Genomic DNA, 18,907 nt, shown 5'->3' with positions numbered 1-18,907 from the left:
AAAAAACCTGACAGGTGTTCTAATCCACCTCCACTCTAACCAAAATGAAAAAAAAAATTACTTAGGTTATACTTTAAGTAAATCAACTCCAATGATTTCCCTATTTAAGTTTCTATGCATTACTGTTGAAAGAAATGATCCAAAAGATAGAGACTACTCCAAATTGGTTATTATATTTTTATATTCCTTAAATACCGCATGACTGGACCACTAATTAATGCATGTATTTAATTATTTATTCCCTTCTGTAAATTGAATTTAACCCCTTTTTTAATGCAGTATGTACTGAGTGATTTCACCGTTTTGCGGTAAATACCACAAAACAGTATAGTGAAGTAACAGTTTCAGGGCTGCATGCGATATTTAGGGAAAATGTGTCAGATCACCTAAATACTGCATGTGATCTGCTTTCGTGAATGGAGCCCATTATCTGCAAATTTATAGTGTATCCGAACCCTAACAATGATGTTCTCTCTACCCTTTATTCTTTATTATATCTGTTGAATAAGTGCATAAGTCAAAAATTCACTCCTGTCTTGTGTCCTGTGCACTCTGCATTGTTACCTCAAATAATGGTATCATCCCTTTTAACTTCACTTCTGTGAACTACAGAACACACACACCCATGATATGAAGAGAGGTAAGTGTTCCGTAGTCTTAACACACTTTCTGTCCTAGGGTGACAACACTGCTTCTCCATTGATACAGTACAATTGGTGATCATTGTCACCCTATGACAGGAAGCGTGTTACTGGCAGGATCACCAGGTAAAATTAAAGGAAAGAAAGTCTGGAGAAAAAAAAGAAAACAATTGTAACTACCATATCTGCCATATTCTGAACATCAAAGTGAACTCACAAAAAAATTGTGAGGGTTTTCCTTTAGTTTATTAACATGGGGCATATAAAACCAAGACAAAGATGAACTGTGCTTACAGATCTCAGCTTGTTTTTATAACTGTTCCCTGAAGAGATGTGATTATAAGGAGCATGTAATGTTTTCAGTAATAGTACACAGTGTTTTCATAATTGTACTTACACAACTAACTTGAAATCACCTCATAAACATATTTTAATACTGGAAACTATGCATAAAACTCACAGGTGCATCTTGGTCCATGAGATAAGCCCCATGACCCTGGCTGATAGCTGTTCTGTACTCCCGATGTGCCTCCTGCTTTTCCTTAACCTATGTAGAAAACTGTTATTAGTAGACAAATACAAAAATCTCTTTAGTTAAATTTTTATCCTAAATAAACAATTTGGTTCACCTCTCCAACAATGTGTTTTCCATTGATAAAGGCTTCAAACCCACACACAGCTGCTGTTTCGTCCAGAGGAAAAACATATTTAGCTTCAATTGGGAAGACAGAATTATTCTTATAGGTTTGGAAAATGATGACCTATTGGAGACAGGAGACACAAAGTAAGTGAAGTCAAAATGGCGACTGGCTTTTGGGATTAAAAGTGTATGAAGGCCACAGGTACCTCAGCAGCAAGGTCCTTTAATCGAGCTTTGATGTGAATGCTCTCTAGTGGAATCTGCTGCCCATCCTTGTTTTGAAGACCACCTTTTAGGACCTTGGCTTGAGGAAGATCCTCTACCAGATCATCTGTTAAAAATATAGGCGTGCATTAGGTCTTATTTACTAAAGTGTAAATCTAGCAGTTAAAGGATAAAGTCACCCTTGGGAACATGTTACGTGTTCAACACGTTTTTAGGGTGGAACATGTAGCATGTTCCCGATCCTGCAGCCACTGCCCCCCTTCCCTGCGACAGCAGTGCAGGGAGAAGTTCCCCGTACTATCTGTCAGATTTGAAAACAGAGCGGCCGTGCGGGGTTCCGCCCACACGGCTACATCATTCATTCACAGTGTTCCGTTAAATAATGAACTGCGAGTCCTGATAGCCTTAGCAGCTGTCGCCTTGCAGTTTTCAATGAACTACCATTCATCAATGGTATCTTCCTGTCAGTATATCTGCTTGCTCATACATCCTGCACGGGCAAGAACATTTACTGACAGGTCTGCAGAAGACCTGCATGGCACCTGCGATCTTGCTGATTGCTGCTGTAATACTTTACAGGCTCCTGCAAAAAAAAATAATAAATGCACATTTTTTTTTACCTGCAAAAAAATGTGCATTTATTATTTTTTTGCAAAAGGTGAACTTATCCTTTAACTGAAGGGAACCCATGTTTACATCAAGCATCCAAGACTTTGCAGGAGAACTTACAAAAACTAAGCTCCTCTTTAATATAATTAGTTGTTTGAAGTGGACATGTCATCTTGTTCTATACTTTAGTACAGGGGTCCCCAAACTTTCTAAACAAAGCACCAGTTCACTGTCCTTCAAACTTTAGGACTATGGCCAGGTGGAGTAGAAAATATCTTGGTGTCAGTGGGAGTAAAGAGTGTCCCCATCATTCTTGTCAGTGGAAGGAATAGTGCGCCATCATTGGTGTCAGTGGGAGGAATAGTGCCCCATCATTGGTGTCAGTAGGAGGAGTAGTGCCCCATCATTGGTGTCAGTGGGAGGAATAGTGCCCCATCATTGTTGTCAGTAGATGGAATAGTGCTAAATCATGGGTATCACTGGGAGGAATAGTACTCCATCACTGGTGTCAGTGGGAGGAATAGTGCCCCATCATTGGTGTCAGTGGAAGGAATAGTGCCCCATCATTGTTATCAGTGGGAGGAATAGTGCCCCATCACTGTTGTCCATGGGAGGAATAATACCCCATCATTGGTTTTAGTGGGAGGAATAGTGCCCTATCATTGGTATCAGTAGGAGGAATAGTGCCTCATCACTTGTGTCAATAGGGAGGAATAGTGCCCCATCATTGGTGTCAGTGGGAGAATAGTGCCCCATCATTGGTATCAGTGACAGGAATAGTGCCCCATCATTGGTGTCAGTGGCAGGAACAATGCCCCATCATTGGTGTCAGTGGCAAGAATAATGCCCCATCATTGGCATCAGTGGGAGGAATAGTGCCCCATCATTGGTGTCAATGGGAGGAATAGTATCCCATCATTGGCTTTAGTGGGAGGAATAGTGCCCCATCATTGGTGTCAATGGGAAGAATAGTACCCCATCATTGGTATCAGTAGGAAGATTAGTGCCCCATCATTGATGTCAATGGGAGGAATAGTACCCCATCATTGGTTTTAGTTGGAGGAATAGTGCCCTGTCATTGGTATCAGTAGGAGGAATAGTGCCCCATCATTGGTATCAGTGGCAGGAATAATGCCTCATTATTGGTATCAATGGGAGGAATAGTGCCCATTGCCATTGTCAGTGGCAGGAACTATGCCACAGTGTTGATGACAGTGGGTGGACAAATGGCCCAAGGGCCAGAAAAAAAGCAGGCAAAAAACTGCATCTGGCCCTTGGGCCGCAGTTTGGAGACCACTGCATTAGTAATCCAGATCCAGTATTTCTCAAAAAACCTATTCCAGCTCAGTTCTGCGATTTAAACTATATTATTATTATTATACAGGATGTATATAGCGCCAACAGTTTGCTCAGCGCTTTACAATATAATGAGAGACAAAACAGCAACAATACAGTTCAATACAAGAGGGATAGGAGGGCCCTGCTCCTCGGAGCTTACAATCTAGGAGGGAGGGGCTAGTGGTACAAAAGGTAGTAACAATGGGGGAGTTTTACTTTTGATTGAGTATATCATTACCAAGCCAAAGCAGAAATCTAGAGAAAAAAAAAAGGTTTCACATTGAAAGTGGAAGTGATGTAAGATTCTTTTGCTTCCGCTATGTGATGAGACCTAGCTAACAGGTAGGAAGTCTCACTTTTGTCATTCACTGCATGAGCTGCTAGTAATATGGAGTCATGTCAGAGCTTCAAAGATGGCAAACTATTGGTGCCTGCTTAGCTGGTGCTTCTGTGACTAAAGTTGCCAATTTATTTGTTGTGTCGTGAGGTTTGGTATGAAAGCTTATGATGGCATATACACTTTCCGATATGATTTTCAAATACTATAGTTGGTCCCAAGGTTTGCAATGACCTTTTGCACATACAGTACCTAAAACAATCACATTTCTTCAGACTACAGCTATCAGAACAATGAAATAGAATTCACAGGAAATTTTTGATAACTGTAAGCAGTCTCTTACCAATTTTATATGCCTTACAGAAACATCAACATTGTGCAGAACTCCTTACCTTCTGTGGGCTCATAAATTGTCATCTGCTCATTCTCCTCTAGTAAGGACATTGCAGGTGCAGTGCTCAAATTAGGCGTGTCTTTGCTAGTGCAAAACTGAACAACGTATCTCATCCTCACCTGATTTACATTATATACCACATATTCATCGTCCTGAAAAATATGCAAACGGTTATTATCCTTGCTAGATTCTAAACAATATTTAATGCTCAAAAGAATCATCTTTATTACTATAAGGCTGTCAGGTGCATATACAGTAGTAAATATGCTGCTCTTTTTTTTAACTGCATCAGGAGTTAAATTACCCTACACTGGAAACACAAAGGAGAATGGGATACCTGGTTTCAAGCACAACATGGTGTTCCAGCACTCCAGCAGTCTGGCATGCCCCCCTAAACACTGTGCAATCAACAACATTGCTCAAGAAGCTAGTATGCTATTCACCAAAGAAGTGTGAAGGGGTGTGTGTTGGACCACTAAAATGATGTGCTGCTGCATTTTGTCTGAGAGCAGCGGTTCAACCCTCCTGCGTGCTGCCGTATTTTAATGCTGACTGCAGCACCTAACTTAGAAAAAATAAAATAGCAAAATATTTATTATGGTATATGCTGCCTGCTTGCATTACAGTCATTAAGTGGATTTGCTAGTTTAATAACAGCCTAATACTTGTGCTCTTCCTAGAACTATGTAGTATATACTGACAAATATACTGAATGCTAGATAATAAGAAAGGTTTATGTACCCATGTCATTTTGAGGATTCCACCCAAACTTGTTTTCTTGGACAAAATCACACAAAACTAATAATAACTTTAAACACCAATCCACAGATCTTCATAGCCACATCAAGCTAATATAAAACTGGATGATGAAGTAAGTAAAAACTCAGGAATTGCACTGGAATTTATAATTAGTTTAGTGAATGGTGAAAAATGACTTTGCAAAGAATACCCAGTCCAGTGCACATAGATTAAAAGAAAACAGGATATTTTGTCTGCACGGCATTGGTATATCTTCCTCATTTGCTAAGCAAAGTTACAATTTCCTTGCAAAGTGAAAATATGGGAAGTGTGATGAACTGGCTTCTTCAACCTCGTGCTATATTCTTTGATCCCCCGTAGATTTGGGTTGAAAGCCATATGACATTATTTGGATTGTTACACTGAATATTCTTTGGATTAGAAGAACTTTACTATGAAAGGAATTCTTTTTCTGTTAACCCATAAATATTTTTTGTATGATGGGACTTGCTATCTCAAAAGACGAGGTGCCTTCATGGGCGCCACGTTTGTGCCAATAAACAGGCAACATCTACATGAGTTATAGTGCCATGTCTTTGGAGATACTAATCCTTTTATGACCCAAATAAAAATGGAGTTCCACCCAAAAGGGGAAGCTCCGCTTGTCTGCCCCCCCCCCCTCCGCTGCCACATTTGGCACCTTTTGAGGGGGAGGGGGAGCAGGTACCTGGTTTTGACCAGTACCCGCTCCCACTTCTGGCTCAGTTTGCCATGGCAAACTGACCCAGGAGTTTGACCCCTCCGACTTTCCCTACAGCCTTCTTGGACACTTCACAGGTCCCAGAATACTGAAACCCATTCAAAAGCGTAGCAACCAATTCACAAACTGCTGGTTTCCCTTAGTCAAGATGGTAACGCCAGCACCCAATTGTTGACTGAAGAATTGGCTCAGGCGAGGAAACTGCTGGATGCCTGGACGGTTAAGTGCCCTAATATGGAAAGTCAGCAGCTACAGTATTTGTAGCTGCTGACTTTTTTTTTTGGGGGGGCGGAACTCCTCCTTAAACTCTTTTCTCGTTACACTGATTTACTTATTTTTGTATTTGATAACTATGTCAGTGGAAAATTTCCTGCGCTGAATACTAAAGGAGTACAACTAGAAGTTTAGCTTTGAAGAACAGGAAATGTATTTAACTACAGTTGCAAGAAAAAGTATATGAACCCCTTGTTATTACATGGAGTTGTGCATAAATTGGGCATAAAATGTGCTCTGAACGTCATCTAAGTCACAACAATAGAAGAACACAGTCTGCTGAACATAATACTACACAAACATTAGATGTTGCCATGGTTTAATTGCACATAACATTTAAACATTCACAGTGCAGGGAGGAAAAAGTATGTGAGGCCCTAGCTTAAAGACTTCTCCCAGAGCTAATTGGAGCCAGGAGTGAGCCAACCTTGACTCCAATCAGTGTGATGATATTGGATGTGTTGCTGACAGCTGTCCTGCCCTTAAAAAACACACACCTGTTTTGGGTTTACTGGTTTCAAGAAGCACTGTCTGATGTGAACCATGCCTCGCAGAAAAGAGCTCTCAGAAGACCTACGATCAAGAATTGTTGACTTGCATGATGCTGGAAAGGGTTACAAAAGTATCTCCAAAAGCCTTGATGTTCATGTGTCCACGGTAAGACAGACTGTCTACAAATGGATAAAGTTTAGCACTGGTGCTACTCTCCATAGGCATGGTCATCCTGAAAAAATGACTGCAAGAGCACAGCGCAGAATGCTGCATGAGGTAAAGAAGAATCCCAGAGTGTCAGCTAAAGACCTACAGAAATCTCTGGCACATGCTAACATTTTTGTCGACACATCTACAATAAGGAAAACAATAAACAAGAATGGAGTACATGGGAGGACACCACGGAAGAAGCCATTGCTGTCCAAAAAGAATATTGCAGCACGTTTGAAGTTTGCAAAAGAGCACCTGGATGTTCCACAGCACTACTGGCAAAATATACTGTGGACAGATGAAACCAAGATTGAGTTGTTTGGGAAGAACACACAACACTATGTGTGGAGAAAAAAAGGCACAGCACACCAACATCAAAACCTCATCCCCACTGTAAAACATGGCGGAGGGAGCATCATGGCTTGGGGCTGCTTTGCTGCCTCAGGGCCTGGACGGATAGTTGTCATTGATGGGAAAATGAATTCCAGAGTTTATCAAGACATTTTGCAGGAAAACGTACGACCATCTGTCCGCCAACTGAAGCTCCGCAGAGGATGGGTGATGCAACAGGACAATGACCCAAAGCATTCAAGTAATTCAACAAAACAATGGCTGCAACAGCACAGAATACGACTTCTGGAGTGGCCCAGTCAGAGTCCTGACCTCAACCCAATTGAAATGCTGTGGCATGACCTTAAGAGAGCGATTCACACCAGACATCCCAAGAATATTGCTACACTGAAACAGTTTAGTGAAGAGGAGTGGTCCAAAATTACTCCAGATCATTGTGCAGGTCTGATCTGCAACTACAGGAAACGTTTGGTTGAGGTTATTGCTGCCAAAGGAGGGTCAACCAGTTATTAAGTCCAAAGGTTCATATACTTTTTCCTCCCTGCACTGTGAATGTTTACATGTTATGTGCAATTAAACCATGGCAACATCTAATGTTTGTGTATTATTATGTTCAGTAGACTGTGTTCTTCTATTGTTGTGACTTAGATGACGTTCAGAGCACATTTTATGCCCAATTCATGCAAAACTCCACGTAATCCCAAGGGGTTCACATACTTTTTCTTGCAACTGTATTTACTAAGACTTAGCTAAGATTTAACTCTTAGTGGATTTTGTCTAGATAACAGGATCTATGTACAAGCGTATCGTAAGCCAATTTCAAGGAAGTCCGTCCTCTGTGTGAATAGTTGTCATCCAGCTCATGTTAGGCAGGCCATACCTGGGAAACAAATTATCAGATCTCAGTGTAACTGATCCACATAGAGGACTTCAAGTTAAAGGAAAATACATGAGAAAAATGGTCTCTGGAACAGGGCTACAACTGGTTGAATGTGGAATCAAGCATTTCGATAGAGCATTCTAAAAAGGAATTGTTGATGCATTGGACTAAAAGAAATCAAGGATATAAAAATCAAGGGACTTGAACTGTAACTTTATAACTCAATACAGTTTGGAGTGAGTGGAGATTTAACATATTATTTGTATGTATTTACATGTATTGTATGAGTTAAAGAAGATACTTTCGCACTAAACCATGTTTGGTGGACATGCCCAAAAGTAAAGAATTACTGGATACTTCTCTATCATTTAATTTACTCCTTGACCCAAACAAATCTCAAAAAATCACCACAACACGCCTTATTGGGTTTTCCTGTGCAGAAGACCTCGAAACGTGGAAGGAAACTGATTTCCTTCATATTTATAGCAGAATGGATTACCATTACGAGATCCTGGAAGACTGCTATTATTCCATTTGATATGGCTAAAGCAAAGCTATTTTGGATCATGATAGACAATAGACTTTCTGCGATCCTAAACAACAAAATTAGACTGTTTCAATAGATTTGAGATTCATAGATTTCTTATCTGTCTTGAAACACCTAATGTAATTGTCATTTACATTGAGGAACAAATGGTCCTTTGGTCTTATCTCTAACTTTCCTTCTACCTTCTTTGGGTCCTTTCACATGGGCGTTTCGTTTTTTTTCATAATTTCTGTTGCGTTTTTTCCAAGAAAAACGGATCAATTTACATCGGTTTTTCATCAGTTCACATCAGTTTTTCATCAGTTTACGTCAGGTTTTTCATCAGTTCACATCAGTGCTTCATCAGTTTACATACATATTTCATCAGTTTACATACTTTTTTACATCCCTTACCAATGCAAAAACGGACCGTATGTCAGTTTACATCCATTTAGATCTGTTTTTCGTCAATTAAGATCCATTTTTCATCCGTTCTGGGTTTTTTTTTTTTTTTACAGAAAAATATGGTTTTCTTCCATTCAAAAAAATGGATGTCAACGGATGTGGACATTATTGGATGTAAACAGATGATCATCCGTTTACAACCGCTAGTCCATAGAAACACACGGGTGTCTGTTTTTCATCCGTAAATGGACAGATGAAAAACTGACATAAGGAACGCCCGTGTGAAAGAGCCCTTTCTCTTCTCCCTTTTGAAGGAACATCTTCCTCTCTAGTGGGGAGTACCAGGAAAAGCAGTGTACAATTTCAAAGCACCCACATAAGGGGATTTGTTAACACCCAAATTATTTCATACTAAAAGTATGAAATAACTTCCACTGAAGTGTGGGGGGTCTCTGTGAAGAGGTAGTGTGGGCAAACATGCTGCCTGATACACAGTATTCTGCCTGTCTCTACATGCCAACTTACAGTTGGTGTTAATTACCTCCAGTTTCGTTATTTAGGAGTTGGAGGTAAATCTTTTTGAATTTAGTGCAGTAATAGGGCCACTTTGTAAAAATAGCACGAATAAAAACTACCTGAATTTGCCACACATAGTGGCAAAGCTACCAAAATGGATGACAGGTATTTTTTGATTTTGTGCAGTCCAATTTAAAGGGTCATAATCATCAGATAAGTGTAGGTAGAGCTTTATTTAATTCCCCCAAATTGTTTTGTTGCAGTCTGTGTCCCCAGGGGTGAAATTTTCCATCACTTCCTGTTATGCCTAAAGAGGAGCTGGTTGGAGATTTACTTTGCGAAGGCTGTGCAGGGCAACACAACAAATATTGCTGTATCTGAGAGGGCGATAAGTACGTTATTGGGGGGGATACACTCGAGATTGGGGGGGAAGGGAGAAAAATTAAAGGTGAAGTTGCCTGTTTAGCATTGGAGACCACTGTCAACTACCTGAAACAAGATACTTTTCTGTTATTGGGCACAAACAACACACTGATGATCAAAAATAAAAACATAACTTACAATAAACTGAGAATTTTCCAAAACATCGCTTCGGACACCATGTAAACTGTGGAAGCCTTCAGGTGGCTCAGTAATGTTGTAATCTCTCATATTGACATCTTTTATTTTACCTAAAGCCACATCGCAAACCAGCAAGAGCCTCGCTCCACTGGTTCTAAATGCATCTGCATATTTGACACTTGTGCTGTATAAAGAAACAAACAAAATTGACAATCGTATACATGTAACCAGGTGCTGGACTACAGAAACATGGAGAAAGATTCTTCCTTGTGGGGCCAAGGCAACTGATGAAAGCACATCTTCTGCATATTGACCAGACTGCTGAGAGGCCAGACCAGTGGAGACACCCAAGGCAGTGCAGCACAGCCCACAGCGACTGTATATGCACTGTTGCCACAGGGACACCAGAGTATCCTCTTACCCTCTGCTTCCCACCGCTGAATCTCTAAAGGTATTCTGTGGAGAGACCGAGTGGGCTCCCTTTCTACAGTGAGAATTCACAGCTGCACCGCAGGGACTAGTGAGAGAGTACTGCTGGCAGTCACTGGAGACAGGACATTACGTATACTGCACCTGTACCACACCTATACTGCATCTTTACTGCATCTATACTACAGTTTACTAAAAAAAAAAATAATAAAAAAAATGTAATTGGTTAGAAGAAATTGGGCTTTGGAGGCCTTCTGTTCTAATTACTTTCAGTCACTAAAGCTGGCCAGTGGGCTCAATGAAAAAAATGGATTGATTCCTCCATCCACACAAACAAGGTGGATGGAGGATTTCCCCCCAGTGCAGCAATGTATTCTAACAGCGGGACTCTGCTGTCAGAATGCACTGAGCAGTGGCTGCACTAGGCAAAAAAACCTGAGCTGCCAATAACAGATATGGGGTTTACTAGCAGCTAGGATTGCATATAGGCAGGGCTGTGTATTTTTTTCTGCCTAGTGTCCTGAAGAGCTGTGTCCATCAAAGAACAAAAGAGAAAATACAACTCCGTAGAAGTGTAGTAGGACTATATAGGAAATCATAGTATATATTACAAAAATGACACAGTTAAAAAAAATCAAATACTAGGTTTTAGTTTACCTGAAAAAAAATCAAAAACATGTTGAATTTCAACCTATGTATGATCACATTCTCACTCTGGCTAGCAGTAATAAAGAATTGCTGTCACCTTGCCCATGCCAGGCAAAGTGACAGTATCTTTGAAAAGGGCCCACCTCCCCTCTTCGTGCCAATGCTCCCCTGTTGCTCCTTCCTTTTCCATTTGGAGCAACAATACCCCACAATTCCAGGCACTTCCATGGCAGAGCTAATAAGGTGAATATTGAGGGTCAGAGGGGGGCCCTCTGCAGAGATCCTGGCACTTTGCCCTTCACCGGCAAGATGTCAGAGTGTCTTCAAAGTGCTCCTATACTACTATGGCTATGATTACAGTCCTTCTAGGATAGTTACTAGGACAGATACATAAAGAGTAATGGAAGGGTTAAAATACCTTTGACTGGAAAAATGCTGATCTAGGTTCCTGCCCAGTGTTGCTCACATAACTAAAAATCTAAGGCTAGCCTTACATGTAGACATTTTTGATGAATCTATTTACAATAAATCACAAACAATATTGAACAATGCAACATATGCAGTATTGTTCTCCAGTTTGCAAACAATCAAAAATATTAATTGAAAATACGATCAGTCAGTCATAAATCCACAGGAATTATTTAAAAAAAAAATTTTAATCTGTGTTATGATTAGTTCTTTGACACATGTAGATATTTGTTCCATCAGTCAGAAGCAACTGATTTCAACATTGCAGAGATGGTTGTGTCAGAATTGTGTCAATCTAAAGTTCATTAATTGAGCTAATAAAGAGACTCTGGTTTGCAATTTTTTTTGTATTTAATCAGTTTAGTTGCATTGAACGATTAACTAAAGGATTGTATATATACATATGTAATCAATAAAAGAATACTTTCTTGAGATTCTTTGGATTAGCATGACCAAACGCCTAGGCTTTGGAGTTGATTTACTAAAACTGGAGAGTATAAACTTTTGTGCAGCTCTGCGTCACTGTTAATTTTGACGTCAAATTTTGATTTAGTTTTATTCATAGTCTTTTGACTAAAATGCCATTTTAGTTTTAGTCATATTTTAGTCACCTTTGTTGTTTTAGTTGTATTTTAATCAACTAAAATCTCCATTACATTTTATTCAACTAAAATCTTCAGTACTCTAATGGCAAACTGCATTGGCTAAGAGAGGGAGTCTCCCCTGTCTGACTGATGCCTGGGAGTTCTGGAAGAATGCCCTGTAAACCACAGAAAAGGAACTCCCCCGTTGGATTCCTGTCTGTCCGGATGTAACTGTCAAGGTCCTACCTTTTCCCTGAGGTTATGTTACTCCATGTGCTGGCGTCCATCTTGGATTCTGCTGTGCATGATGGGAGTCCTTTTTATGCCTTCAGGTCTCTGAGGTCCACACCCCAGAGGGGCGTGGCTGATGACATATAAGCCTGTGGCCCGCACATGCTCTTTGCACTTGTGTCTTGTATCTTTGTGTTACTATTACTCTGTTCTGACTCTCGTGACTCTCCTGGTATTCTGATTCGGCTTGTGACTTGACTATTCTTTGTATTCTCCTTTGATCTGACCCTCTGTTGCTGAACCCGGCTTGTGACCTGTGATTCTCGTCTGCTGTCCTGTACTGTTTTGTCCTGTTGTTGTTGACCCCGGCTTGTCTGACTACTCTTTTGTTTCTTCCACCAGCTACACGCCATTGGCGGCGGCCATTACCGCAGCTGAGGTGTCTCGGGGGCCGCGACCTGGTTCCTGGCTGCGTCAAGTCCATCCCCACCATCAGGGGCCCTGGTGAAGGGCAGCCTGGGACTTAGACTCCGCGCCCTGAGGGACTTTGGTCTGTGGGTGGTGGTTGTCGTCAGCCAGTGCGTTACATTGTTAGGCCTGCCTGTCCGTTCCTCGGCTCCTGCCCTGACAGTAACGTGGTGAGTGTTTCCCCTCGCACCCATTTACTTCCCCATCTGCACTTGCAGGTCACCTCCCGATCCCCAAAGTATAAAACACTCTGCCCGATGCACTCCCTCACTCCCATTTACTTCCCCACCCCCACTTGCAGGTCACCTCCCCATCCCCAAAATATAATGCACCCTGCCCTATGCACTCCCTCACTCCCATTTACTTCCCCATCCCCACTTGCAGTCTGACATCATAGCCAATAGAGTTTTTAGTTGTTTTTTTTTTTAAATATTTTACCCCTTCATGCTTAAGGGTAAAGCAAATCTTGAGTAAAATTTTGCAACTTTAACATGTTTTAGTAAAACCGTACATACAGTCAGGTCCATAAATATTGGGACATCGACACAATTCTAACATTTTTGGCTCTATACACCACCACAATGGATTTGAAATGAAAGGAATAAGATGTGCTTTAACTGCAGACTGTCAGCTTTAATTTGAGGGTATTTACATCCAAATCAGGTGAACGGTGTAGGAATTACAACAGTTTGCATATGTGCCTCCCACTTGTTAAGGGACCAAAAGTAATGGGACAATTGGCTTCTCAGCTGTTCCATGGCCAGGTGTGTGTTATTCCCTCACTATCCCAATTAAGGTCCAGAGTTCATTTCAAGTGTGCTATTTGCATTTGGAATCTGTTGCTGTCAACTCTCAAGATGAGATCCAAAGAGCTGTCACTATCAGTGAAGCAAGCCATCATTAGGCTGAAAAAACAAAACAAACCCATCAGAGAGATAGCAAAAACATAAGGCATGGCCAAAACAACTGTTTGGAACATTCTTAAAAAGAAGGAACGCATCGGTGAGCTCAGCAACACCAAAAGACCCAGAAGACCACGGAAAACAACTGTGGTGGATGACCGAAAAATTCTTTCCCTGGTGAAGAAAACACCCTTCACAACAATTGGCCAGATCAAGAACACTCTCCAGGAGGTTAGGTGTATGTTTGTCAAAGTCAATAATCAAGAGAAGACCTCACCAGAGTGAATACAGAGGGTTCACCACAAGATGTAAACCATTGGTGAGCCTCAAAAACAGGAAGGCCAGATTAGAGTTTGCCAAACGACATCTAAAAAAGCCTTCACAGTTCTGGAACAACATCCTATGGACAGATGAGACCAAGATCAACTTGTACCAGAGTGATGGGAAGAGAAGAGTATGGAGAAGGAAAGGAACTGCTCATGATCCTAAGCATACCACCTCATCAGTGAAGCATGGTGGTGGCAGTGTCATGGCGTGGGCATGTATGGCTGCCAATGGAACTGGTTCTCTTGTATTTATTGATGATGTGACTGCTGACAAAAGCAGCAGGATGAATTCTGAAGTGTTTCGGGCAATATTATCTGCTCATATTCAGCCAAATGCTTCAGAACTCATTGGACGCCGCTTCACAGTGCAGATGGACAATGACCCAAAGCATACTGCAAAAGCAACCAAAGAGTTTTTTAAGGGAAAGAAGTGGAATGTTATGCAATGGCCAAGTCAATCACCTGACCTGAATCCAATTGAGCATGCATTTCACTTGCTGAAGACAAAACCGAAGGGAAAATGCCCCAAGAACAAGCAGGAACTGAAGACAGCTGCAGTAGAGGCCTGGCAGAGCATCACCAGGGATGAAACCCAGCGTCTAGTGATGTCTATGCGTTCCAGACTTTAGGCTGTAATTAACTGCAGCGGATTTGCAACCAAGTATTAAAAAGTGAAAGTTTGATTTATGATTATTATTCTGTCCCATTACTTTTGGTCCCTTAACAAGTGGGAGGCACATATGCAAACTGTTGTAATTCCTACACCGTTCACCTGACTTGGATGTAAATACCCTCAAATTAAAGCTGACAGTCTGCAGTTAAAGCACATCTTGTTTGTTTAATTTCAAATTCATTGTGGTGGTGTATAGAGCCAAAAATGTTAGAATTGTGTTGATGTCCCAATATTTATGGACCTGACTGTATCATCACAACTACTTTGGGCATCTAGGTGAATCTAGGTGAATTATACCTTATTTTTTTCAGGACAAATTGGGCTTTCATTTGGTGGTAAATGGGGCTCTCAGTGACAACCTTGCTCTGTGAGCTGGGAGCACGCCAGCACTAAGACAGATGTACCAATATGCGGCCCCACAGAAAAAACCCAGTTCTGTGAGGCCGCATATTTGTGTTATGTCGGCGCCAAGGGGTTAAAGTTGCACTTCTGTATGTAAAAAAGCAATATTTTTGTATGTTTACGAAACTTGATTTCTAAAGGCGTTATATATCACAACGACTAAACTTGTGTCTATAGTGCATGTTCAAACCTTAATACCATAAATAAAAACATGTTATTAGATATTTACTCTAGAAGTATATGAGTTTGGAAATTCTAGAGAAATGCTTTATTAATGCATTACAATTTACCTAAACCCATTAGATTTTAGTTGACTAAAATGTACTGGAGATTTTAGCTGACTACTGAAAATTGGAATTGATTTTCATCATAGTTTTTGTCAACTGACTTAATTCAAATTTAATTTTCGTTTAGTTTCCGTCACTGAAAACATGCAGCTGACAAAAACTATGCTGAAAATAAATATTTTCGTCACAGAAATTAACGCTGCTCTACCTAGAAACCAATCAGCTTCAGGTTTTATTGTCAAAGCTAAATTGAACAAGCTGAAGTTAGAACATGAACAGCTGCAGCAGATTTTGCACTCTCCATTTTTAGTAAATCAACCCTTTTAAGTGTTGTGAGTAGTATCGGAGGAAGCATACATTATTTTCTTTAGGACAGGTAAAAATTTAGCCCACTGTTACTCATAATCCATCCCCAGAAATACTGTGACAAATAAAATTAAGGTAATGTTTAAGTTTAGGTTCACTTTAAGGTAAAAGGACAACCGATTTAAAAAAAGAGAACAGGAGCCCTCCTTGTTAATGAGGAAAACTGTAATCAAGAGATTTTATAAGTATAACTAAAGGCAAAATGTTTTTTGTTTTAGACAGGGTGGAGGATAAGAACACCTGGTGGGTTTTTATTGCGGTCAGCGTCCTCACTAGGGAAATCCACTCTCTTTATTTGTTGTGTTTACCATTTTTATTGAAAGTGAAAGTATGAGACACCGCAAATTTTGGGTTGTCCCCAGAAAAGTAATAGAGAGGAAATTTTTCAATAGGGACATTAGTTCTGCTGACCTGGGGGTCCCCAAGGAATTCCCTTAATTTGCAGGGATTTTCTCCCTTCATGTTTTGGCTATGGGACAGGAAGTGAAGGTAAATCTCCCCAATGGGACACAGATGGCAAACAATAAACTGACAGGGGTTATAACCCTCCCTTACTCTATCCAAAATGAAAAAAAAAAGTTTTGCCTATAGTTCTACTTTAAGTCTGGAAGATGCATCCCAATGAGTAAAATGATTCTTCACACCTTATTGAGTCGCTGAAATAAATGCCACTGCCAAGGTTTCCAATGTCAGTCCGGCCCAAACCAAATTCATCAACAATTATTTTGGGCAAAAGCAATCCACTGTAAAGAAAACACAAGAGGATTAAACATATTAAGATGGAGTACTCACAGTAATAATCTGGCAGAGTCTAGACCTCACATAAAAGGAAGGAAAAGTACAGGAATTAAGTAAATCTAGGGACAAGTGAAGCGATGGCAAAACATTCAAAGCCCATGGATTCTTATAGCACACATTTGAAGTGCATAGATCCTTCAGGCATGAGTGAAGGATACTGTCATGAAAGAACACATGTTACTGTTTCTGATTTCTTGAAAATGCTAATTGTCTGACTACCTCTGGCTTCAATGTTTTCTGATTTACTGACCCAAAATAAGTATCCTCCAAGTGACGTCACATGTGATCTGCTTTCTTGCTCAGGGTCAGTGACTTAGCAAGTACTGAAGCCAGGGACAGCAAGCACATAACATTTTTGTGAGGGCAGCAATGGCAGCCTACATATTTCTCCAATGACAGTGTTCTTTTAAATTCTCCTATGGCCAGGAAAGCTGGATTAATGTAGCAGCACTGTTCAGAGTGAAACATAATTTTTTTTTTCGGTAATAAAGTAGAGGTATACATTTATAGTGTAGGTGTAGAATGGAAAAGGATTAGAATCCCTGTCTGTTGTTTACTGCTCTGGTTCTGTTAGGCTTCATTCAGACAGCCGAATATGTGTGGTCAGGAGTAGCTGACGGCATAGTGTCAGTAGATTCTTGCCAGTGGTTGTAAAAGCTGTTTTCACACACTGTGTGCAACCTGCCGCAGATGTCAGTGGTGGCTGCCAGATTTTTTTGTGCCAATCAATGGTAGATGCCACTGCTGTCTGCATGTAACTGCTCATCCGAATGGTTACAAGTGAATACCAACCCTGGACACAAAGTAAATTTTTCTGCACAGGTTTGGCTGCACACAAACTGGCCCCAGGAAACGTTATAGTTTGTATGCAGCCACAGCACAGAGTGTTTCTCTGTCCAGAGTTGGTGTTTAGCTGAACACCACTAGTCAGAAACCGTCAGAGGGATTTCACTTCACTTCCTCCCTTGCTGGCAATGGCTTCACCAGAAAGTAATATAGAGGAAATCTTGCAACAGGGACTTGTTCTTTGTGTTCTTGACTGGTGAAACCATTGCCATTGTGTCAGCAAGTGAGGGGAGCCCCAGATAGCAGTTAAAGTGGCACTAAACCCAGGAAAAAAATATTATATTGCATGGTGTGATACATTTTCTTGTACTAGGCTTTCTTTTCTTTATTTCCACCTGGTGATCTGGCCAGCAAGTCTGTTATTTTCAACTTACAAGCTGCCCAGGAATGGTGGCAATTAGAGGGTTAAGGGAAACCATGTACCACTGACAGGGGTGCATACAATGATCAACTTTTATTAATTTATGTAAAACCTTTATCTCTAAAAGGAAAAACAGCTTATTGTAATTGCTTATTGTGTTACTAAACCCACAACAGTAAAATCAGTTTGTATATACAGTAAAGCATGCTTGCTATACTCACTGTGGAACCTGAGGGGTTAAGCCTCTGCATTGTGTAAAAAGGATGTTTGATTCTATCTTCTCTTATCCCCCCATTCTTTTACTGTACCCAATCCATCTGCTGATAGAACAGACCCTTGGGGGTAAGATGCACATGCTCAGTTTGGTGTGTATGGCTACAGAGGGTTTTTCTTTCTTATAAGAGTGCATGTGGTCAGTACATGACCAATCAGCATTGTCCAGAGGGTCAGGGGTCCTGCAGCTTCATAGGACAATCAGGGGAGAATGAAAGCTCCTCCTACAAGCTTTAACCAGTGCTCTGCTGGACACTTATAGAAGTCACAAGACTGCTCTAACTGCTGATGAGAAAATGAGAAAAGGTATTTTGCAGTTTATATTTACTAAATTAATTGCATTCCCATATTTTATGTACTGTGGGAGACTAGATATAGTGAATGCCAGCTCCTGGGTTTAGTAACACTTTAAAAAGTTTTATCTGGCGATCAGCTTTAATTTGTTGGTCAAGTCCATCTAAATCTGCTAGTACATATAACACTGCCCTTTCCTCAGACTAACAGTGCTTCTTTCCAAAGGTGTGTCCATTGCTCCTCCATCCCAAGCGGAGACTGTTGGATTTTAGACACATATAATACTTCTTTAGTGTCGAGGCGATTATGAATGAAAAAGCCGTTGAAATAAAAAATAAAGTGTGATTTTATTCTATCACACAATGGCTTAAAATAACAATGTAAAGCATATCATGAACAGTTCCATGTAGATAAAACCAGAAATATCAAGCAGAAGTTTAAAGATTAGTCACCATTATTGTCATGGCTGTCTGACCATGTGCACCTTCCATGTTCTCCTTGTCTTTCTCGAGACTTTGGGAAGAAGCCGTAAGTAGACGGAAGTGACTATTCTTGTCTTACAGCATGCACCTGTTCCAGCTTTTCAGATTGTTCTCAGACGTGTGTGTGTTATTGTGTATGAATGTTAGTGTTAGCAACCCTGTCAGACTCCCTT

General features: G+C 40.6%; 1 protein-coding gene across 8 annotated transcripts in view; it reads right to left on the bottom strand.

Moving 5' to 3' along the window:
* PARP4 (poly(ADP-ribose) polymerase family member 4) overlaps nucleotides 1-18,907 on the bottom strand; it is a 346,684-nt gene that overhangs the window by 282,985 nt on the left and 44,792 nt on the right. For all 8 annotated transcript variants that reach the window (XR_016309539.1, XM_089666213.1, XM_089666217.1 and 5 more), the window contains exons 12-17: nucleotides 16,325-16,423; nucleotides 9,897-10,080; nucleotides 4,183-4,336; nucleotides 1,488-1,612; nucleotides 1,271-1,402; nucleotides 1,102-1,188 (exon numbers count right to left, since the gene is read on the bottom strand). Coding sequence is in view for 7 of the 8 variants with exons in the window: in XM_089666213.1 (XP_089522339.1) it covers nucleotides 1,102-1,188; nucleotides 1,271-1,402; nucleotides 1,488-1,612; nucleotides 4,183-4,336; nucleotides 9,897-10,080; nucleotides 16,325-16,423 (781 nt within the window). In the remaining variant the exon portion in view is untranslated. The remainder of the gene's footprint in view (nucleotides 1-1,101; nucleotides 1,189-1,270; nucleotides 1,403-1,487; nucleotides 1,613-4,182; nucleotides 4,337-9,896; nucleotides 10,081-16,324; nucleotides 16,424-18,907) is intronic.

Source organism: Staurois parvus, unplaced genomic scaffold (assembly GCF_062004578.1).
Source record: "Staurois parvus isolate SC_StPar_1 unplaced genomic scaffold, SC_StPar_1.0 ptg000050l, whole genome shotgun sequence".
Taxonomy (NCBI): Eukaryota; Metazoa; Chordata; class Amphibia; order Anura; family Ranidae; genus Staurois; species Staurois parvus.
This window is presented reverse-complemented; position numbering and strand designations above follow the sequence as displayed.